The 23,838-nt window shown below is 40.8% G+C and overlaps 1 protein-coding gene across 1 annotated transcript; it reads right to left on the bottom strand.

Moving 5' to 3' along the window:
- Positions 1 to 7,872: 7,872 nt before the first annotated feature.
- Positions 7,873 to 23,806, bottom strand: PABPC1 (poly(A) binding protein cytoplasmic 1). Its single transcript, XM_032684873.1, has 15 exons — positions 23,082 to 23,806; positions 18,441 to 18,634; positions 18,233 to 18,348; positions 16,267 to 16,406; positions 14,917 to 15,011; positions 13,412 to 13,549; positions 13,220 to 13,315; positions 12,525 to 12,797; positions 12,249 to 12,342; positions 11,982 to 12,092; positions 10,818 to 10,972; positions 10,292 to 10,376; positions 9,984 to 10,114; positions 9,605 to 9,700; positions 7,873 to 8,307 (listed from the first exon to the last, which is right to left on the bottom strand). The coding sequence occupies exons 1-14, from the start codon at positions 23,272 to 23,274 to the stop codon at positions 9,608 to 9,610; spliced, it is 1,914 nt and encodes a 637-aa protein (XP_032540764.1). The 5' UTR covers positions 23,275 to 23,806; the 3' UTR covers positions 7,873 to 8,307; positions 9,605 to 9,607.
- Positions 23,807 to 23,838: the final 32 nt, after the last annotated feature.

Raw genomic sequence — 23,838 nt, 5'->3', positions numbered from 1 at the left:
AACTGCTCTGGGAGACAACAAGAAACAGGGTTTGGGGTGTCAAACAACAGAAGCACTCTCAGATTATAAAGTGATGGGAAATAGGAAAATGCACAACAGGAGAAAAGGGGTAGATAAAGCACAGCATTACAAATAAGAATTATGTGTCTTGATTTTGCATCACAAGTTAGGAGGGGTAGAATAGCAGTGCTTTACAAATTGCTACCTTGAAAGATGCACAATTAGTTCAGCATCACATCCAACAGATGCCATAGGTAAGGATGACAGTGTGCACCCAGACTCATGGAAAAGCTGGGAGAGGTTTCACTTGGAGTCAAGGACTGCCAATGGCCAGAGAGATTAGACTAGCAAAGCAAAGGCTGGCAGCCACTCTGCTTTCACGGAAGAGCTCAACATCACATGTTCCCTTTTACTTTCCTGAGAAAGCCAGAGGAAGGATAGAGGAGAAAGGGACAGAGGCAATTCAACATGGAACAAAAGAAAAGTAGAGATAAACAGGCAAATTCCCCCTGAAATAATCCACTTCAGTTGGCTGGGGCCATACCTTATTCCCTGATGCGCACTATTCCTTGGAATACTCCAAGCCTCTGTTCCAGCTGTTTTGTTACTGCCTGTATGGAAAGGGTCACTGCTGAGGTATGTGCTTAGGCAATTTGGGCCAAAGGATCCAACACTTGGTTAACCCTCAGCTTGTCCAAAAAATTCCTGCAACTGACTGTGCAATTTGCCTGGCCTGAACCCCATACACTTTTTAGAGTTGTTTGTGTAACAACCCAAATTAAGCAGCTGCACAGCTCTCCCAGAGGCCAAGGAAAAGACACATTTGGAGCTGTTTTCCCATTAAGCCGTTTTAACATACCCTTCTGCCACATCCCTTGGCTTGTTTTTTGGATTTGTCTCTCAGTTGCTGCTGGATTTCACCCTGCAAATATAGGTTCCCCACAAGGAGCGCTCTGTCCCTCTGACAGGACAGCATCGGGAGAATCAGGCAGGTGCGAGGGCCAGGTGGGAGAGCAGATGCATCCTCCCCGTGGTGGTGTTAGCATGAAGGACGGCTTCAACAACACGGATGGGGGCGAAACAAGTGGTTGCCCCCATCCCGTACTAGGATCCTGGGGGCCGGGAGAGCCCCTCCTGCTCCACAGCTCAGCCTGGTTGCGGGATCGGACGGCAGGCTGCCCCCACCGCGGCTTTCGGGGTGCCCTAATCTGCACGTCCCGGCGGCGGAGCTGGCTGTGCCGCGCCTTTCGAGCAGGAATCCCTCCAGGAACACAGGCTATCCCTGCGAGCACAACCCCGTCAGATCCGCGCCCGGACCCTCCGGATCCGCCGCCCACTCCCTCCGAGCTCACAGCGGATCCCGCACCTCTCCCCAGCCCCTCGGCGGCGGCGATGCTGAAGTGCAGCTTCACGGCGGGGCCCAGGGAGGGAGGGAGGGAGGCGCCGGGCGATGCAGGTAGGAGGCGACGCTGAGACGGGCCGGGCACAGCTTTAGCAGCGGCTTTGCTTTAAAACCTCTTCCGAAAAGGGGTGAGGGGCAGCTCTGCCTCGGGGCCTCGCCGCGAACAGGAGCAGAGCGAAGAGAATTAACGGTGAGTAAGCCCGCAGCGGGCATCATCCAGCAGGGTGACCCGGGCCCTGAAATGCCAGTGCCGAGCAGAGAAGTTGAGAACAGCATGGGGCAGGAAACCACGAAGTGGTAATTCATTACGAAGTGACGGTAAGTCACTCTTTTTCAAGGAACGTGAACCACCGACCACCCGGTGCAAGGAGTACACAGCAGGTTTGTAAGAAAAGAAAGTCCTTTTTCACAAAGTACCTCACCGGAAATTAAGTGTCATTTAAATGGTGGGTCTGTCTCCGGCCTGGGACTTCTGTTTATCACTAATTCCTAGACAACAAGGATGATTTAACTTGCCCTGTTTCACATCATCCTTTAGCAATTTCTGGTACCCTGAGGGAAAGGTGCTGTGGGACTGGGCCTTCTCGTGTGGATCACTGTGGAAGTCCTGTAGTCTTATACCAGCAGCACTACTGGAGAGGTGAAATTACTTCATCAGCATGGAAACGATGCCGCTGCTCCCCTCTCTCATGTGAGAATGGTACTCCAGCCTCACCAAAAGGCCTTTTGTCAGAGGAAAAAAATTACTTTGGGAGGGTCGTGATTCACCAAATGACCTGGGGAAAATCCCTTCTCAGTGGAAAAAGGTTTGTACATATTTTTCAAGAAACAAGATTAACTGTCGGTGTTGTGGATAAAATGGAGTAAGTAAAAAACATTGTACATCATCTTTGATAACCTGATTTGTTTTTATTCTTTATCTATGCAGCCAAATATAACCAGTCTGACAGCTCCAGGAGCACATACACAACCACCCACTTAAAATAGTAGTTGGTGTTACAGCTGCCTCGTTGTCCCTGGGAGATGAGGCTCCCCACACTCCAGAGCAGCTCTGGAAGAGGTTTTCTTCCCCTCCTGAGCAAGGCTGATGTGTGTGTTCCCACTTGCATCCTAAGCCACTTTGCAAATCCGTATCTCTGCTTTTGTTACTTGGGAGGTGAAGCATCTGAAGACTGAGTTTAATAGAAAAAATGTGAGGCAGACAGAGGGATCTATGCTCTGGACCATGGGTGGGAGTTTTCTACTGCTGTCATTCTAGGTTGGTGGTCTCATCTCATCTTCCCAAAACCAGTTCCTGAAACTGCAGGAGGGGCAACTGAGCTACTTTTGGTGGGAAATCTCTAATAGTGGCAAGAGACAGGATTAAGGAAGCTTCCGGTTACAGATGTGACAATGTAATATACTGGGGCCCCACTTCTTGAAGTGTAATCTCTGTTTTATGTCATCTACTGACTTCAAGTTTAACCTAGAACACATGTAACCCAAGGTCTCAGTTACTGCAATGTGACACAACTGGTTAGCCTGCCCAGGGCATCAGTTTTGTATTTTGACTGTTCAGATATTACATGGAACATTTTTAAATGTGCTCAGAGCTATAAGAAAGTATGTACCTCTGGACAGCTATAGCCAGTTGGAACATAACTCAACTAGGGATGTTTCTTTAGCAGGTTACATGGGAAGTAGGAGACTAGCATAGATGTACTGCTCTTAGTTCTTAATGCATGACAGAACCATTATGTCAGCCTAGCTTGTCAGTTCTTTTTTTTTCTTAATAATTACATTCAATTCAAATATAAGTGAGAAATCTAAGCTTCAAATTACTTCTTTCAAAATAATTTAAAAAAAAAATTCTTCCTTTGTTCCTGTTGCCCAAGTCCTTCAAAGGGAGTTACAACTACATACACACCTTGTGGTCTTAGCGTAGCTGAAAATATTTGTTTCAAATTATTCACTTCACATGCCATGTCCTAAGGATTTGTAACCCTGCCAGCTGTATTTTCATTTGGATATGGCTACTATTCCTCATTATTGACCACATCCTACAGCAGGTAAGTGATCTTTTCTTCACAGAGGTGGTCACACCATGTGGACTCACAGCAGGAATAAGGCATACAAGGATTTCCCATGTTTCAAGTCTTTATATGAGAATAGTAAATAGCTCAACTTCTCCAGGAGCTGAGCTACAGACTCTTCTGTCAGAGAAGACCTGAAGCATTTCCCAGCCAGATCTGGTCACCTTCCCATGGCTTTCCATTGCAGAGGTGGTATAGGGTTCTTAGTATCACTTGCCATGATATTGATGGGGCACCTACCTAACTGATGTAATGGGACATAGGATGTGGTATTTCTCTTTGAAAGGAACTAGTTGATCAAAGGGAAAATGGGAAGGAGGCAAGGGAAAGAGAGCAGTTTAATTCACAGTGCCCACTTACATTGTAAAAAGTAATTGCAAGAAGAACTGAGGCATTTTGAGAGCAGCCTCTGATTCCAGTAAATCCAAGCTTGTGCTGAATTTACTCAGGAGGCATTTCTAGCCTGAATCACCTCTCAGGGACTCACTCATTCATGGGAAGCCATGAAGAGATCACTAGTAGTTTTAACTACGCCAGCAGGGAGTGAAACTGTCGCTTGTGTATGGATAGAGACTCCAACAGAAGAATCAATCATGGAAATGGAAGTTCCTACCTAATCCCAAGTAGGAGAGCCAAAACCATGTAACTATGAAAGTCTAGTGAAAACTGTGGTCCCAAGGACTGTGGCTGTCTCTCCCATGTCAGTTTGGACCACGACTCCTAGACCTGTTGAGGATAAATCTTGGTTGTTTTGGGGGGAAGGTTTGGGTTGTGTTTTCTGTTTTGTTTTGTTTTCTTTCCCCCCCAGTTATCCGGAGCACAAATATGTCTATTAGATGTAGATTTCAGAAAACCTTTTTGCCCACACTCCTAACCCAAAATGGTAAGTAGCTACCTTTGAACATCCAGTCCATAGCAATCATTACCAATATTACCAAGAAGGGATTGCAAGGTGCGATTTATTTATTCAAAGGTAGACACCTAATTAGCATAAACTGGCAATATGACATTGCTGGACTCAGGAACATCTTAATTTCCACCACATTGCCCCCTCCTCCCCTAGGACCCAGTGAAATCTGAATTCCCTGGACTTCAGAAGAACAGCAATGAGAATGTGTGCAATCCAGATTACCTCTGCCCCAAACCTTTGATTTAGTTGCTCATAAAGCCACATTCTGCATGGGAAAGTGGATGGCGAATATAATACCATTCATTCATTCATTCAAATCGCCGCTTATTCCAGGAGCACGCTTTTGGCTGCTGCTACACTGAAGTGTTTGCTGTGGTTAGGACGGAAGACAGGGAAGGACTGAAGGAATGAAATACCAGAGGATCCAGCAAAATCAGCTTAGCACTGGCTGGCTGCAGGGTGCAGAGGATCAGTCTAAGCCTCTGACACATGCTAGAGGGAACATGTGGCAGCAGGAGGTGACTGCCAGGCTGCCTATTAACCCAAGGGAACAGTAGTCTACTGCTATTGCATAAATTGATTTTTCTGCATTGTTCATTGTTTTACAGTAGTACTCCAAAGATACATTGATAGAGGCAGTAACAAATGCCTTGTTTGCTGTCTTTAAGATTTAAATATAAAATAAAAGACATTCATTAAATAGGCATCTGTGGTATAATAGTGGGGAATTACCATGTAATCAACAATGGGAAGAAATAAACCCAACCAGCTCAGTTTTGTTTTCTTAAGCCATCATAATCACCTCAGCAGAATTGCCTCACTGTTTCCTTCCATTACAGAAGTTACCCAGTATTTCAGGCTGGTACTTGACACACCCACCAAAGTCTTGTACAAACTGGAAGACCTCTTTTCTTCCTCTTTCAGTTTCCCCATAGGCAAGACTTTAAATAACTTGCTCATTCTTACAGAACAAAAATTAGTTTGGTTAACTCCAGCAGACTCAATGAAGACACAACTTAGCTAGGGGAACAAGAAGTGAAGTGGTTTCTTGCTTTCCTGTTAAGGCTCTAAGACTCCTGAAAATAACTAGGCCTTTTTATCATCCTTTAGATAGACCTAAAATGTTTAACATCAGCTGATTCTTCAGCGTTTCTATTATGGTACTAAATATTTTTAGGTCTTTAAAACTGTCTCCAAAGTTTTAATGTTTTTATAGCTGATATCACATAAAATTAAGGTTGTACGTTCAACCTTTGAACATGCGCATCTTGTCTGAACTGTCTTTTTTGTAGGATTTACCATCCAATTTCAAAAATTCTTAATTCTAGTCATACACCTCACAAAGCTTGCAAATTAAAGGCTATGCCAGTCTGTCTCCATCAGGACAAGACTGAATGTAAGAATTATACAAGCTTAACATAATGCTTTTATAGTGAAATGAGGGATTTTAAAGAGGATTCATTTACACCAGACCAATTTCACCTCTCTGCTAGGCTTATTTCTCAAATTCACTTAACAGAAAAAAATCTGAAAACCTTTGCACAAGGGGGTGTCATCACAGGGGAAAAATTAGGGGCCTCTTGGGCTGTCTTTTGGGGAGACTTCAGAAAGACTTGAGTGCAACAGATCTGGAAAACACTGGCATACCCCCAACACAACGTGGATTTCAGAGAGACTTCCAGAATGAACTAACACCTTCCTGTGAATTCCATATAATCTGTATTATTTACATACAGCAACTGGAGCCCCACTGGACTGCAGTGGCCAAGGGCCATGCCTTCCTCCATGACTAACAGATGTTTGTACCTTTCCCCAGCCCAGACTGCCAAGTTTTTATCTCTTCTCCGTAAGAGGAGGACATCTCATTTTCACTACCTCCTTTCTCCCTCTGCATTATCAATTTTGAATAAGCAGCTTTCTAGAGCAAATTACGGGCTAAACTGGGCAGAAAACACCTCTTCTGTTCCACAAGTCTACAGTAAGCACTCCCTCCTTGAAGGGAAAAAAAAAAGGCAAGGCAGCAACAACAGGATAGCTTATCTGTGGATGGGCAACTTCTATGTATCTGCTAACTTAAGTGGGTTTGTTTTACAAGAAAAGTTCTTGCTACTGTGTCTCAGTTATGCATGTAACACTTTGCTTAGTTACACATTTAGGTGTTAATCCTGCAAAACTTTCAAACTCAGTAAGGTCCTGTAACAAATGAACAGCTTATGTGCTACTGCTGGGTTTTCTTGCCTTTGCTGCCGTGTGCCATTTGTCTGGACACTGTTTCCAGAGACTAACACACAAACCCCTGAAGATCCTATCAGCCCCAAGTGGAGACAAAATTACTTCTGTGCTATTGTACTCTAGATCAGAGTTAGTGCAAAAGGCAATTTATTTTAAAAAAACCATTTCCCTCTCCTGCCACCTTGTTTTTTATGACAGTCATGTGTAAGAATGAACAAGACAGGTCACCTTTTGCAGGACACAGCAGGTTCCTGGAGCCAGTAAAGCTGCTAGAATTATTTTACCATTCAGAAATTTGATAAAAAGCTTCACCCAGTTTTGTGAAAGCTCACTGTATGCAGAGCTCTGTAACACATCACAAGTTCATGAAAAGATATTTGTAGTGAGTATTAAGAAATTAGGAACAGCACTGAATTTGAGATCCGTTTTCAAAGCTGCTGATTTAAAGTACCCTAACTGCATTCTTTCTCAGTAATAATTCAATAATTTAGCTGCCAAAGAGGTAGCTGAGATTTTCAAAGTTGCCTGTTAAGAAAGATTTTTCACATTAAAAACCCCTGAAATATAGAAAAACTAAAACCAACTGGTTTCTTAATAACAGAGAAAAAAGACAGAAGCCATTTGCTTGCTAGGGAACACAGGATTAGAAATACACAACATGAAGTCCTATTCACAGGATTTTTACTATGCAAAAAGTATGATCTTTTGGTTTCTGTGCCAAGTGCATTAGTTTTAGTGCATTGTCACCTGAAACCTCACTTTTTTTTGTTCTAGGAAAGCCTTGTCTTCATATGTTCACAGTAATGGAATTTTGCAACATTGTCTATTGCAGCCAATCCTTGCTCATTTATCTACATCCACAGACTGCCTCCACCTCAGGGCTTGTTGGTCATCTAAAGACACAGCTGCAGATCTTTGTAGAGATTGTTCCTTCCACCAAAACCTCTGAGAACAAGCACCATGTGCACATTTCCTCCTGGTCATCTCAAAGTAGGGTATTTTAAAGGTCTATTTCTAATTAGATAATTAAAAAATCTCAGACACTGTTCCTATTATAGATCTAAAAGCCAGATCTCACTGCTCTTTTAATTGGTTTCAATGCCTAAGTTTATATTATCAGTAACAGGTGCCTATATGGAGGCTAATCTTCTTTATAAACCACTAAAACATACCACAGAGTGGGATTTAACTTGGCATTCTGAATAACATTATGAGAAGTTCACTGTACAAAAGACACCATCACAAGTAAGTCAGTGTTTAAGGAATTTTTATTAAACCAAGAATTTTATAATCCAAATTATGTTTCTTTGCTCAGCTATCAATTCCCACTGTCAACTAAAACAGTGGTGATATTCTGAGCTTTTACACAGTAAAGAATTACAAAATTAAAGAAAGGAATGCTTTAAATTTTTGTACTGTGCTGAAAATTCTTTTCCCCGGGTTTATAAAACATTAATTTGTATTTTTTATTTTACTATTTTTTTAAAAATTTTAAATCCATAAGTAATCTAGGACTAGCATTTGTTTTGCTAGCCCCGGCGTTGCTCTGTACGTAAGCTTCAAAGTTTCCTTTCCTTTTTTTATTTCTTTTATATTTTGCAATGTTTTTCTCAATATTTAATAGTTTTTCCATGTTTAGATTTTTTTTTTCTTCGGTGAAGCGAAGTTCTAGATTGTAGTCCCGGATCTTTCTGCAAACAAAAACAACGCTGTTAGGTTCTAAAATTAAAGCAGCACCTTATGTTTCCAGATATGCTTTCTGCAGCTGTATGCCAGGCAGCATCCTGGGCTTTCATGGAATCGATCATATCACAGGTCTCTGCAAGCAGAGTATCAGGAAGTAAAGTATGCAAAGTCTGTGATCCTTGGTAAGCCAAAACTGACTCTAGAACTGAATCGTACTTCACACGTCACAGATTTAGACAATGCCTACGCACAATGTTTGTTACTGTGACTAACTTGACTGCAGGTCACCTCTACTCTTAAGGCCAGCAGACTGAGGCTCATTGGGTAACTCCCCTAGTAGTATTTTCAATTTCCAGTTACTAAAACATAATGGAGCAGGTGGAGTAGTGGTCTCAAAGTCTGGGCACTTTAGTTTACGAGAAACAACTGATTCAGCACTTGGTATCTCCAGTGTGAAAGTGTCACTAGCAAAAAAAAAAAAAAAGAATGTTTAAAAAACATGACTCAAATTCTGCCTTCGAAAGGAAAATTGCAGAAATTAAAATATCAATAAAAAAGAAAATTCTACATGATCAAACGTTGAATTAATCTTCAAATGATAGCTACAAATGTGAATAAGTTCAGACAGGCAAAACCTAACTAGACTGAATAGATAATAGATTCCTTTTTATCCTCAACATTTGAGGATATCGATTATTAGAAATTATTTTAAATATTGATTTATTATTCACATTTTCCCCTGTCAAAATAGTAAAGGTACCACCTTTTGGCTCTTTCTGTCGTGCACAACTAAGACACCAACCCCACAGAAGGCAATAAAGACAAATCAGTATTTTAATTGACATCAAAGTTAAATTCACGCAACTGTGAGGTCAAGACAATATATAGCTTAGTTTCATAGTTTAGTTTTCAATTAATGTATAACTTTAGATTTTGGCAAGTATATACAAATCACAGTGCAAATAAGCTATTTTATTTTTAAGAAACAATGGGGTTGGACTACCACTTTAAGCTCACTTCAATTCCACAAGTTCCTCTCAAACAACAGTATGAATAGTAACATTTGACAGAACTGCGCATTTTTGCACAGATGCCTAGAACTAATTCCAGCTAATTATGCTTTTACTAACTGAGAGCTACAGAACTGGACAACTGGAGTGAGCACAGAAATTTGCTTACCAAAGCTGCTACTTTCTGTGGCTGCAAATGATACAGGGCCTGGACACATTCTGCTTATAAGGCCACAGACCCCAGACTATTGCCCCAGTCAACCTATGAAACTACAGCGCTCAGAAGACTTACCTACTAAACACTTGGAACCCCAGTGGGATTATTAACTGCCTTTTGAGCAGCCTCTTTAGCTTGGTGGGCTTGTAGTACGGCTACAGCTTCATCAACCTTTTAAGTAAAAAGGAAAAATTAATCAAGGGAAGTTTAGCAATTTCTGTCTATTTAAGTTAATGATGCAGTATAAATTATACACATAACAATGCCTGCAATGTTAAAAAAAAAAAAAGGATAACGTTACAGTTCCAGTCACTGCCACCCTGTGAAGGAGGATATTCTTGCCCTGAGCCACTGTTGCATTGCACTGCTGCTCCACTGTGCCAGCATAAACACTTGTTAGATCAGAGTAGATTTAACCACTGACCAAATTAGTGTAAGACAAAAGTCCACCTACCTTCGAACGAAGAGACTCAGGAGACTCGAGCATGTGGAGGAGTTCAGAGTTGTCAATCTCCAACAACATCCCAGTGATCTTACCCGCCAGAGTAGGGTGCATGCTTTGAATGAGAGGGAATAGACGTTCACCTAGAGAGAAAAAAGTTAATCAGGGACAAATCTCACCTGACAAACGTAGACTAGATTTAAGGGAAAAGGGAAACAAATACCTTGTTCTACTGCTAAAACCATTTACTCAGCATTTTAAGACTGATAAAAGAGTACTTTGACTGTCCTTCTGCATAGAGAAAGGCATGATATACATACCTAACATCTGCTTTTGTTCTTGTGGAGGGGCAGAAGCCAACATGGAAGCAGTCAAGGGTTCCTGACCTTGCACATGGACAGCAGGCTGCAAATTAATTTGACACCATTTGAAAATTAAATTCTAGTTCATAGTTACGTACAGCTTCAAATATCCAACAACTCAGCATAAACAAGGCCAGAAGCATGTCAGAAGCATGGAAGCAATTACAACTAAGTCAATTTAATCAAATAGTACTGGTTAGAGCTGAGTGATGCTGAAGATTATTATCAATCACTCCATTGAGGAGTGAACACAGAAATTTAGGCTAAGGTATCAAGTAACTAGAAAATACAAAGTAACACAGGATCACATCCTGTCCCAGGTGAACTTGAAATATACTTAACCACCAACACTTTTACTCTGCTGCCACAATGCAGAACCTGAATTCTAGAATGACAACTCGTAATTACAAGTGCCTCCCTCCCCTCCACATTCCTCTGCAAAAAACATCAGTAAAAGCACAGAGCAGTTCCTAAAATTACATACCTGCTGCATAGCAACCTGTGGCTGTGTGTTAAGATGCTGCTGAGGATTACGGACTCCTGCAGCATATTTGTACTGTGGTACTGTGCGTACAGCAGGAGTAGCTGCAGTAGCTGCTGCTGCAGGACGTGGACCCATTGTTTGTGTTGATGTATTAGCTGAAAAAAAAGTAACAATTCTGTATGTAAATAATTATTATTATTTTAATTTAGTCTAAACTGTACAAGTTAAAAGCATAACAAGCCAACTCGAACTGAATACCTAATTTAGGTATTGTATTATAGATTCATCTCAGTGGTATTGTCAACTGTTGTACCAGCAGTCATATCTGAAGGTTCAAAGCTCAAAATTTACTGGATGCTACTTTCACTTCAGTCATGAATTGCTTTTCACACATGCTATTGAAAAAAGATCCGTAAGAAAACACCTGCTTTGGTTGAGTATTAATTTAATTTCATTCTAACCTAAAGGATACTTGATTTCCTGAGCACATTATGTCAGTCATTCTAAAAAAAAAAAAAAACAACCACGTTCAGGAAGCAAATAGCTGTCTAATACATTCTGAGAAAATTATGCCTTCAGAGAGGTTGCAGACTCCCCATCCCTGGAGGTGTTCAAGACCAAGCTGCATGGGGTTTTGATTATCTTGGTCTAGTGGAAAGTGTCCCTGCCCACGGTAGGGGGGTTGGAACTAGATGATGATTAAGGTCTCTTCCAATCCAAGCCACTCTATGATTAAAATCAATTCTGGTTCATTCACTGATGTCCAGATTTTGCATATATGATACTGACTCACAGTATTCTATGGCAAAATAATAAGAGCTAAAATTCTATCATCTCAGTAATTCTACATGTGACCTATTAAAATTGCCACAGTGATGTTTAGAAATTACAGAAGCCATCATACAGTACTACTAAAGCACACATAATAAGAAAAAAATGCTTCATCCTAAAGAGGTGGGATCACAGCTAGAGTCTTTGCTGGGACAGTTTTTAAGAGCAACTACTAGAAGGTGATACTAGCTTTTTCATTTAGTAAGAGCTGGAAAAGGAGGGAAGTGTTACCACATGTGATATTGAACTTAAGAATGCTTTTGAGAGATCATCCTGATCCAGCAAAATTAAAAGAGAAGTTTAATATTTAAAGTTTGCATAAATCAAACTCACCAACACGCTGTGTTGACATGACTCGTGGAACTTGTGAAGAAGCTGGTCTCATGGTACTGAATGGTGGTCTGGGTGCTGCTGGGCGGATAGCACCAGGCATGTTTTGGAATGCTACAGTTTAGAAAATATATTTGTTACACGCTGAAACACTGAATGGTGACAGTATGACAAAGAAAAGACTGATACATGAAAATATACTTAAAAGTGCAAAGGTAAACACTATGGAGCTTACTGCAATCACTAGAAAGAGGTAAAGAAGTGACTTACGATGAGGTCTGGCACCCTGAGCAGTCCAGCGAGGACTAGGTCTAGCAAGTTGAGCGAGCTGATTAGTAGGATAGTACGCAGCACGGTTCTGAGTCTGGCAAATATAAAAAACATTGCATAACTCTGCTGTCTGTGAAGGGCATGTTGAACAGTCATCACCCTTCTACTATGACATTAGACTGCTGAAATTATGGACACATGCTACTAGTTTTATTTGCTATTAAATCTGAACGGATTTTATACACAGTACAAAAAATTCAGTTTCTCTACACGTACCTGTGGGATAGCTGCCATGAAGTAACCTGAAGGAGGTGCTGGTTGGTAGGGATTGATTACAGGATTAGGTACTGCTCTTACACTCGCCATTCTCTGCATGTACTGGTTTGTGAGATGAGCTTGGCGCTCCTCTTTACGCTGGGCTAGAGCTACATATAATGGTTTAGTAGCCACAATTCTACCATTCATTTCTGTGACTGCTTTGGTGGCTTCTTCTGGTGAAGAAAAGCATACAAATCCAAATCCTTTGCTGCGGCCACCTTCCATCATGACCTGTGAGTACAAAATTTAGTTTTAAAACTAAATATCCTGTGGCATACCTACTCAATTCGTATGAGTTTCTCATTTCAGTGTATTAGAAGTGACATCACAGGTTTGTTTTACTGAATTATTTACAGAAAGGAGTATTATCGCTTAATTAATAGGTAGCTGTTAACTAAATACAGATGAAAATTTCAGTGAAATAATAATGAGCACATTATTGCACTGAAAAGATAATTTCTTACATTAATATCAGTACACGAAAGGAAGACCATACGGTTTTTAACCTGAGGTGTACAATAATCAAGAAAGCAGATGCCCACATACATAGTGGGTCACATCTGTTAGTCAATGTAATAATTTTCTCTGGTGAAGGATCATTGGGATCATTGTTCATTTTCAGAGAAAAGATGAGCACAATCTAAGAACTTTACCTTTGCACTAGTAATTGTACCAAATGGGGAGAATTCTTTTCGGAGACGCTCATCATCAATCCCATCATCAAGATTTTTCACATAAAGGTTTACACCCTGAGAAAACAGGTAAGTTATTTTTGAAAGCAAGTGTTCTGTGTAAGTCTCAAAATACCACACAATAAAGTTAGTTCTCTTGAATTAAAACTGAACCTGGTATCTGGTGATCCTGTCCTGCTTCATTTGTTCAAACTTGCGCTTCAGCTCCGTCTGTCTTTCCACCTTTTTCTGAGCCCGGCCAACATAAATTTGTTTCCCATTGAGCTCTTTCCCATTCATCTCATCTACAGCCTTCATTAAAAAACAACACATTAGCAATGCTTTGTACTCCAGTGTTTTTCAGACATACAAAAAAATGCAATTCAAATATAAAAAGTTAAACACAGATTCCAGAAAAAGAGCCAATCCATCTTGAAATATCCCAAACTGGAACAAAATACCCTAAGATTTCCCTGCTTAAGGTAACATGGAAATTGCTTTCCAAGTATACTTCTGTCCTGTTAAAGACAAGTCACAAGGATGCAAAACGCTTTTTTATATGAAGTTGGAAGAAAAAACACCCAAGTCACACAAGAAAAACTACTTCTCCAACCTTATCTTGCTTAAGGCAGAGAAAAATAGGCAAATTAAATTGAAAATCTCTAATTCACTTAGTTCTGTTTTTACATACTTTTAAGTACATCTGAAACTGTAATATCTATCAGATTGTCTATACTATATGTTAAGCTACAGATGGCATATATGGCTTTTTCTTAAAATTTTTAGTGTTTCATTAAGGAAATATTTTTACAGAGATATTAGAATTTTGTTATGTAAAACCCCCAACATGTGATTTTAAGTACTGTAAGAGAAACAATTCATCACTCAATGTAAGACTGAAAAGTGTATATATAAAACAGAATTTATTCTAATCTCTCACTTGTACACATGCAGTACTGACAAATCACCAAAATGCCTTTTGAAAAGCAAACTTTGTCACCATTTGCTCTGTGCTGAGTTTCTCTCCTGATGCTATGTCCTTACTGCCACAATCAACTGACATATCAAAGCAACCAGCTGACAAAGTTATACAGCATACTGGCATGTTATAGGCAAATACATGAATAAAAAGGACCCTTCTTCCAAAGTTACCCTTCAGAGTAAAAGCAACATCACAGGGCTGTATAACTATTTTCTTACAGCTGTGCCAAACATGCCCTATAAAACTAATGGCTTTCCTGCTGACTTTGCAGAGCTGAAGTTTGAAAACACAATCCTTTCTGCCTTGCACAAACATTCTGTGCAACCAAATTGGATCCAATGATTCATCTCAGTTTTGCAGAGATGTAGTAATTTACTGTGCTTGTATGCTGCCCAGCATGAGTGAGTCCAAATATCATTGAGACCTTTAAGCCCAAGTAAACCCAGCTATTAAATTATTCAAGATTCCCCATTTCTACACTAGTTCCAGCTGTCTCAGAGTATCTTGATTTAACAGGCTCCTCAGATCAACGAACATTTGCTCATAGGAAATCACTCTAAATGACAGAAACTGTGCTAAGTCATTTAGGAAGTGAACACCCACTTTTGCAGTGTCCTTCACCAATTAAAAAACCTTAACGAATTTGCAAGATTTCAAATCACCCAATGAAACATTATTTGGGTCCCCATAAGCTTACTTTTTGGGCATCTTCATGTCTTTCAAAACTAACGAAGCCAAAGCCTTTGGATTTTCCACTCTCATCAGTCATAACTTTCACACTTAGGGCAGGACCTAAAAAGAGAATGAAATACTTATGCTTCGTATGCAGAGTGTACTCATTTCACCTTTTGAGTATCTTTTTTAGAAGTCTTAATATCTAGTTTATTTCACTTGTGTTACAAACTAATAATAGCATCTACTAAATGTCATCCATTAATATGAAATTACTAATTTGCCCTGATAATGAACTTCAGCCATTATAGCTTAAGTCTGCCCTGCTGAATTTCTTTCCTACTGTACTTTCAACCAAAATGGGATAAGAATTTCACCTTAAAATGAATGAAATTTTTTTTAATCATTAAAAATGACAACATTTAAAAAGCATTAGTGCTTTCATCCTTTGAAACAGGTACTGAAAGCCAGAGAGGAGGCCTTGCAATTGGGCATGTGCTTCACCATATATCCTGGTTTAAGGCCATCCCAGTTCAGCATTTCCAAACCTTTGAAAACCTGCAGTTCACAGACCCAATTGGGAGTTGCTAATTTAGCTGTGGTATCAGCTAAACTCACTACTGTTTCAACCACAGATACTTCAGTAGCAGAAAAGAATTTCCTGTAAATGTTGCTTAGGGCTGCTACACGATATCTCTTGTACAAGGCTTCTCTTGCTTTGGAGAACAGAAAAAGCATGGAAGAAAAAAAAACCCAAAATAAAGCTGAGGTTGAAAATAATATGTGAAAAATCTGTAACTGTATTAAGGGGTTTGCCATTTCCTGCTTCAGTAGTGACACATCATATACATTACTAGATCATGGTCATATGTCTGCCATAACTTTGTCCTGTGCATAACCAAGGATCAAGGCTGAATCATATAGCTTGGCACTGGAATAGCTCCTTATAATTTTGTATTAGGTCAACCATCACAATGTGACTGAATAACAGAGGTAAGTCTGCAGGTCAACAAAAGTTATAGTAGACTCATTTGTAACTCTTCTTGTGCATTCATAACATCAATCTGTATTAAACCAGAAAGCACTCCCATTTGCAACTTCCAAAAAATTGCAGAACCCATTCAAGACTGTTTAAAGACACACTATTTTCAGATTATTTCAAGCAATTCCAACAGCAGGATTATATACACTATTCTGCCTATTTAAAATTTGGATATTACTGCACCTTTGAATCCAAAATGGAATTAAGTACCCTTTATTACAATTTTAAATAAACATCAGACAGCCAGCTGATTCCTTGTATTGCAAGGCACTGTACAGATAAGATACAAGAAGCTGAAATTCACTTGTGTTTATAAAAACTTTAAGACATTACCAAACTTGCCAAAGAGTTCCTTAAGTCTCTCATCATCCATGTCTTCTCCAAAATTTTTGATGTAAACATTGGTGAATTCTTTTGCTCTAGCTCCAAGCTCTGCCTCACGTTCCTTGCGTGATTTAAACCTTCCAACAAATCTAGTTGCAGAAAGAACAGAATAATATAGATTCAAGCAAGTCCGTCAAGGTTTAAAAATTTACTTTAATCCTTTGGCACAATATTTTTCATAATCAGTCTTGTTCACTACAGGTATGAAATGCTTTAGATAAAACATTTACAGTAAAACTCTATCAGAAAAACAACTGCACTATCCTTTGCTACATCAGCATGTTTACCACAGTTACTATGCAAGAAAATGCTTTCAAGCCATTGGTGAGATTGTTCACTCTTACAAAAACAGCTTTGACAACAGGAGCTGGACAATGGAAAGAGTACTAAGTAAAGAGGCTAAACAGAAATTTTAGATATCAGCATAATCCCTCTGCCATACTAAAAACTTGGCAGCCTTAAAGCAGTTACTGCTCTCTGATCCAGTTATTAGGCAAGGGGATATTTAACTAACCTCCCCCACTCCCTTACACACCTTTCCAGCCTATATCAAAGACTTTTTAATAGGCATAGTGAAATAAAATAGTTCAACTTGCTCTTTAGTCACATTCCATTGCAAATTGTTTGGGAACAACAAAGGTCAGTTCATACTATCAGAGAAAGAACAGAACCTGAACAAAACATTCTGCTGCCCAAGGACCTGCTCTGGCACAGACTGTACATGGCTGACACTGATTTCAAACTGTAGCAGACTTTTGCTTTCAAATTCTATTGTATTGTCTAACTTTATAGTTTCAAATTCGGCAAATGCATTTAAGTAGCAAACAGTAACTCACAGATTTTAAACTTTGACAACTTCACCCAATTTATCACAATCAAGAAGAGTAAGAACAATAGTATTTTCAGCAGATTTTGATAGTGAGTGAAGTGTTTTGACTTCTAAAAGCCTAACCTGAATAGAAATTCAAAGCAAAACTAACTCTCATTATGTATTTTACCCATATGCTTTTAGAACTACATGCTGACCTTTTTTTACTAATTTAAAGTTGTATAAAGATGAACAGTGAACAGAAAAGAAAAACCCCACAGTAAGTCAGTCAAGACCAGAACAGCACGAAAACTAGTTTCAAAATATGTGTTCTCCCTATACGTGGCTTGATCCCTCCACCTCTATGTGTAAAAATAATCCATGATGGTAACTGATACCAATTTCTGTTATCCTTTTTCCAAACACTCTCACATGTTTAGAGAGCTGTTCTTTTGCAACTCTACCAAATACCATAATGATTGCTTAGGCATAGGTGTGAGACACACTCATCCCCCCCCCCCCCCGCTTAAATATCACTAACCAAGTAGCCAAATAACTCTTTTCCGGCAGCTTATAACAGTGATGTTTAAAACATTATACTTCTCTCAGCTTTATTTTTTCTGCACCCTAGATATGCCTATTAACAGACATTCATATAAAAACATTAATGTCAACTGACCACTCTTCAGTGCTAAGTAACTGTAACTCTAAGTTTAAGTTTCATCCAAAAAATGGATAACACACCTATCTCACAACTCTTATAAAGGAAGTATTATTCAGAATACCCAATGGATTGTATTTTATCTCAGACCAGCAATATCAAAAACCCACAGAATTTCCCAAATCCTCCTTACAATACTGGCCTGTAAGACAATTAAGACAAAGGTTTCTTTCTCTAGGGTCCATTATTTGCTGTTTTCAACTTAAGTCTGCACTTACAATATGTAGGTGATCCAATCCGTAGTATCCCTAGCACTAAAACTCTAAATCTTCTTAAAATTAGAAACTTTCAAACAACCTGCCTTTTTTAGGTAAGCTTTTAAATCTCTGCCTCCTGTAAAATGAATTTCAGTTTGTTGATCCCCAACCACGTATTTATGTACTTACACTTTGCGGTCATTAAGCAGCATACCATTCATTTTTTCAATAGCTCTTTCTGCAGCTTCTTGTGTCTCAAAATGTACAAATCCATAACCCTTGGATCCATTTTCATCACATACCACCTATTAATGAAAAACCTTGTTGTAATACCCATGCAACGTTTCCAGCGTAAATCAAGGAGTTTGTGTGTCAAACCAATTTATTTTCCACTAACCTTACAAGACAGGATGTTCCCAAAAGCAGAAAATGTGTCATACAAAGCTTTGTTATCGATTGATTTGTCCAAGTTTTTGATGAAGATGTTTCCTACACCGCTTTTGCGTAGAGATGGGTCACGCTGAGACCACATGATGCGCACTGGTTTGCCTTTTATGACATCAAAGTTCATGGTATCCAAAGCTCGTTCAGCTGGAAAAACATTATGGAATTAGTAGAAAACACTAAAGTTACCTCAATAAGCACACGAATACCACTTGGAGTACAATTCTTAATAATATTTTTACTATTTCAAGTTCAGAACCACCACCAAGATGCAAACCCAAACCTCCAATGTAAATAGACCCCTCTCTGTTGTATGCCAGTAAAAACCGGCAAAAACTCCTCAGCAAAAGCTGCACTTAGGAAGGAGCAGAAGATGCAGAAACCCCAGTAGCCTACAGGACTGGAGCCCACTATGAAAAGATGGTACAGTGAAAACGTATGGAGTGGTGGCAATTACAAAAGTTTAAACATTTGTGAAAATCATCTCACCTAGCCCATATCATGTGGATGTATATTGTGTCAATAAAAACGCGGTTAGAGGTACAACTTGTGCCTATATGAGGCCTTTTGCAAACATTAACATAAGAACTCCTACATCATCAATACTTCTAAATTGACAAAATTTCTTTGCGCTAGGTGGATGTTGAAGCTTGGTTCAGGCAGCTGTTCCACACAACTCTTTCCTCAGTGACCAAAAATCCGTGATGGAATTCCAGGTAAGAGACAGATCAAAGAGATTAAAAACCAGCACTTAATTTTGAAAATCTGAAATTATGTAAATATTAATTAAAAGCTCATGATGAAATACTTATGAACTCAGTTAAGTAGCAAGCATTAAAACAGTAAAACTAATATAAACCAGGTTTTGTTACTCCAATAGAGAAGTTTTTCCAGCAGAACTCTGTAACTAGCTTTCCAAATCCTTTTAAAATCTCACTATATTTAGATGGGGAAGTATCAAGACTTGTTCAGTTTTCACAGTTCCCTTCAAAGCAATAAGATATGTCTGTCATGCTTTGAGTTAACAATGTATTTAAACAAGAAAGAGCAACAGTTCTCAAGTAGGGCACCTTCTTTTCATCATTATTCCTGTATGTCTGGAAGAACACTGAAAAAAGTCCCAGGCAATACCTGAATTCACACCCATTGGTACTAACTCACTTCATTGTAATCTGCATATAGCAGAACAATATGATGTTAGCAGGACTGAAATCAGCTTCATGTTAGTTTAAAAACAGCACCCATGGCAGCTAACTATATGCTGCAGTTAGCATTACTTTACTTGAGAGGACCAAGGGCCAATCACATTGTGCAAATCCTTGTTTAATGTTTTTGTTCTTTAAGTGCTGCTTTTATCTTTAGCTGTGTTGTTGCATATCATGGCCAAAGAAAATTTGCAATGAACCTCTGGTTCAGCTGATACACCAGGTTTTACACCCTTTCTCGTCATCTTTTCAGATTAAAAAGAATTTGGAGATTATACTCTCTGAAGGACATTTGTAGATGTTAAAGAGACAGACATCTAACATTTTCATGGGGAAAAAAATTACTGATACTATTACCATATTCACATGACAATAACCACAAAAATTACATGCATTGTCAGTTTTCTAAACAAGTTAATAAAGCTTTCAAAAACATTAATATAAATTAAGCAGAAAAGACAACCTAGATACTGATAAAAAGGAAAAAAAGAACTGTGGATATCAGATTGGCCATAGTAGAAACATATAATACTTCACTATTGCCCTGGAAGTCATTAGAATTATTACTGACAGTACCAACAAAAGTGCCAGCAACAAACAGTTCATTATTTCCAGAAGTAGTAACCCGGCTTCCTTTACTAGAAAACGCGCTTTTCTAATTCATGCTAATTGCTTCTAGAACAATCCTGACTGTCCTGAAAAATGTGTGTTCCTAGACACATTTCCCAATCATCTGACTCAAAGTGGGTCCATATTAGCCTTTGCAAACATTACCACTCTTGACTAATAGTGAGCCTGTGTCTTAGAACAGTGAATTTCTCCACAGGGACAGCCTGGAAACTCTCAACAGCTCTCCTCATCTCTCCTATGAAACAAAATTACAAGAGATTTAAATATTTCTGCTTAACCAACACCACATTGTCATTCCACAGCAGATTTTTAAAACATTACTAGAACCCATCTGCAACGAGGTACAAATAACTCATTAAAATTCGCAACTAGTGAAACTGGCTCACTTTCATCGCATTTCAGCCATAAAAGGCTGTGCTGGCTGCAGGAGACAGCTCCATTCAGCAGCGAACTTGTTACCAACGGACACACCTACCCGGGCTGTACTTCTGCTGATTCTGCTGGAGCTCTGAATGACTCACCAGCTCCCATTTTAGTCGTGAGCAACTGGACAGTCCACTTTAACAATTTCAAAATCACACAGAATATATCCCTAATGCTAACCCACGCTAAACACAAATAGCAATAGCTATTTGCTAAATAATTAACCTCTGGAAACATAACCTTTCTAAAAATTCGAAGTAGTGCAGTTGCAGACTACTCAAGAATATTTCTAGTTTAGTGATTAAACAAGATTGTCTGAGTTTTACTCCAGCCTCTGACTCAAATTCAGAAAAGTCACAACTATGAAACATGTGCATACCTCACAAATGTGTCATCAGGTTTAATTAGTTTTTAGAAGAGCTTTAAGATCCCTAGTTTACAGACAGCTGGTAATGCCAAGCACACCTTCAGAAACATTTTTCAAAGCCCAGGTTAGTTGTTACTGGTTGTTTAATAGGCACAGCCTGAGATGTAGCTAAAAATTTGGCTAAACCAAGAAAAGGTAGTTTGGAATCAAAATGAAATCCACATCACTGTGAGAATAGCCACTCACCCTCAGAGCTCCTATTTCAAGGTTTCAGTAAAGAGACAGAATTATCTGCAAGACCAGCAAATACTTTTTAGGTATTTGCCAGAAACATCCAATTCTAAAAATGTTGAAAAAAGTATAATCACACAGTGTCATTGAAGCATATTGTAAACAAGTGCTTCCAGATACATGCCAGATGCAGGTTTCATACAGATCAGAAATACTTTTAGCTGAACTGGACTAGTTATAAAAAAAATACATGTGTTTCTCAAAGTCAGAAAAATAGTTATAACATCTGGAGTAACAGCACCTTTCTAAGAGGCAAGTTCTCTCTGAATTAAGCTCTGCTCAGGTGAAAAAGCTGTATTTGTTCCCACACCTGTCAAATTACAAACCAAATCACAAAATGTACTGGTTGCTCAACTAATGACAATGATAAAGTTGGCCCTTACAGGATTCTGTCAGTACTAAGGAGGAGAAGCATTTGAATTACCTTCAGTCTCTGCCCTGACATTATCATATCAATGTACTGACCCTTCTTTTTGAGAAACTGTACCATATGCTTTTATTGAATGAAAGCAAGTATGTCAAAATAAGCACTCAAATTGTCTCACCCTAAACAATGGTTGAATAAATCAAAAGCTCTCTGAACGGAAAGAGCTGATAACAAGTCGAATATCTGCCTATTAAGATGAGGCACTAACTTTTACTACTTACATACAGATATCATCGGTACACCAAAGTCTGATCTGATAATGGCTGTATGCTAAAGCCAATTTTGAGAGCCAGTTAATCTAATTGCTTAAAAAGTTTGTAATTTAAGTCTCTCACTTTCATATGCTTGAAAATAAAACCATTACAATAGAAAGCTGCTTACTTAACTGTACTTAAAATCACTTATATTCTAATGAGCAAATTAGTATTTTTCTGTAAATTGGACTCCATAAAACTTAAAACCAGTCACATTTGGTTCTTTTACGGAAACATCCTCCAAGTGAACAAGCTGTATTGCCAACATGGCCAGAACTACACGGAAAGTTTCGTTATCGATATTAACTTTAAAGAAGCAGCAACACTTCGTGAAAAAGCAAGTTTCATAAAAAACACAACTCGGGAAACACGTCAGAGAGTTTACTGAGAAGAGAAATGAATCAGAGGACAGCCTGGGCCACAGCCACACGAGGAGCGAGCACAAGGAGGCCCGAGCAGCTTCATGCCTTCCCCGCACGTGACAGACCTGCCATGGTGCTCCAACAAACGCTCCGGCCTGGCCGCCAGTGAAACTGCCCGGCCACGCCGGTGCGTCCTACTTCCTCCTGCCGGCCTCCGAACCACGTACTCACACACGCCCAGCCCCTGCGCGGTCATTAAAAGGCGCTAAGGACCTCGATGTTCTCCCCCAGCCACCCTTCACCTCGGACGTACGTGGAGAGCCGCCTGCACATTCACCCACGGCCCCCTCCCCGGGAGTGGGGGCAGCCCCGCCGGGCCCCGGGCGCTACCCCGCCCATCGCCGGGGCCCCGCGGCCGCTCCCGGTGCACCGAAGCGCCTCCCCCCCGGCTCCTGCGGCCGTCACGAGGGGCGGGCGGCCCGGGCCGCGTGTGAGCGCCGGCCCTGCCGCCAACTTCCCCCAGCGCCCCGCCGGGGCCGCCCCGTCCCGGGCGGCAAAATGGATGCGGGGCGGCGGCCTGGGCGGCGGGCAGGGGACAAACATGGCTCCGCCGCCGCCCGCGGCCCGGCACTCACCGTCGGCGGGCTGCTGGAAGTTGACATAGGCGTAGCCGAGCGAGCGGCGGGTGATCATGTCCCTGCAGACGCGGATGGATAGGATGGGCCCGGCGGGGCTGAACTTCTCGTAGAGCATGGCCTCGGTCACGTCGGGGTGCAGGTCCCCCACGTAGAGCGAGGCCATGGGGTAGCTGGGGGCGCTGGGGTTCATCCTGCCGCCGTCTCCCGGCGCGGGGGGGGCGCTGACGAGGCGGAGGCCGCGGCGGTCGGTGCGAGCGGGGCCGGCGGAGGCGGCGCGGGGCCCCTCGGACTCAACGGCTGCGGCGGGTGCGGCGGATGGGCGGGCGGGGGTCGGGGCGCTCCGTGCGGGCCGGGCGGAGCTGGCGGCGGGTGCTGCGCTCGGCGGGGTCGGGCTCGCTCTTGTGTCTCCTCTCGGCTGCGCCGGGTCCGGGGGCTTCGCTTCACCGGGTTATTTTATATCAAACCGGCCGTTTGCAGAAAGGTTGTTCGGGGAGGTTGAATGAGGAGAGAGGATTATTATTTTTTTTAAAAAGGGTTTTTTAAGATTTTTGGATTTTTTTTGGCTTTTTTAAATATTTTTTTTAGTAATAAATGGTGCTGCGGGGCCGGGCCGGCGTGTCCGGGTGGTCCGGAGCACACGCACTGCGCACACAGCTCCGACGGCGGCCGGGGGACAAGGGGGCGGCCACCGCCCCGGCCGCGCTCTATATATACCCGCCCCGCCCCCCGCCCCCGCCGCGCCGCGCGCCACGCA

Source organism: Chiroxiphia lanceolata, chromosome 1 (assembly GCF_009829145.1).
Source record: "Chiroxiphia lanceolata isolate bChiLan1 chromosome 1, bChiLan1.pri, whole genome shotgun sequence".
Lineage (NCBI taxonomy): Eukaryota > Metazoa > Chordata > Aves > Passeriformes > Pipridae > Chiroxiphia > Chiroxiphia lanceolata.
This window is presented reverse-complemented; position numbering and strand designations above follow the sequence as displayed.

What these genes read in the sequence shown, in the direction of transcription:
- PABPC1 (XM_032684873.1), bottom strand. Translation starts at nt 23,274, where the DNA reads ATGAACCCCAGCGCCCCCAGCTACCCCATGGCCTCGCTCTACGTGGGG. An exon ending in GGAACATCCTGTCTTGTAAG is followed by an intron (nt 18,349 to 18,440) that starts GTTAGTGGAAAA and finishes TTTCATTAATAG; the next exon opens with GTGGTATGTGATGAAAATGG. An exon ending in TCATGGCAGCTATCCCACAG is followed by an intron (nt 12,343 to 12,524) that starts GTACGTGTAGAG and finishes TATATTTGCCAG; the next exon opens with ACTCAGAACCGTGCTGCGTA.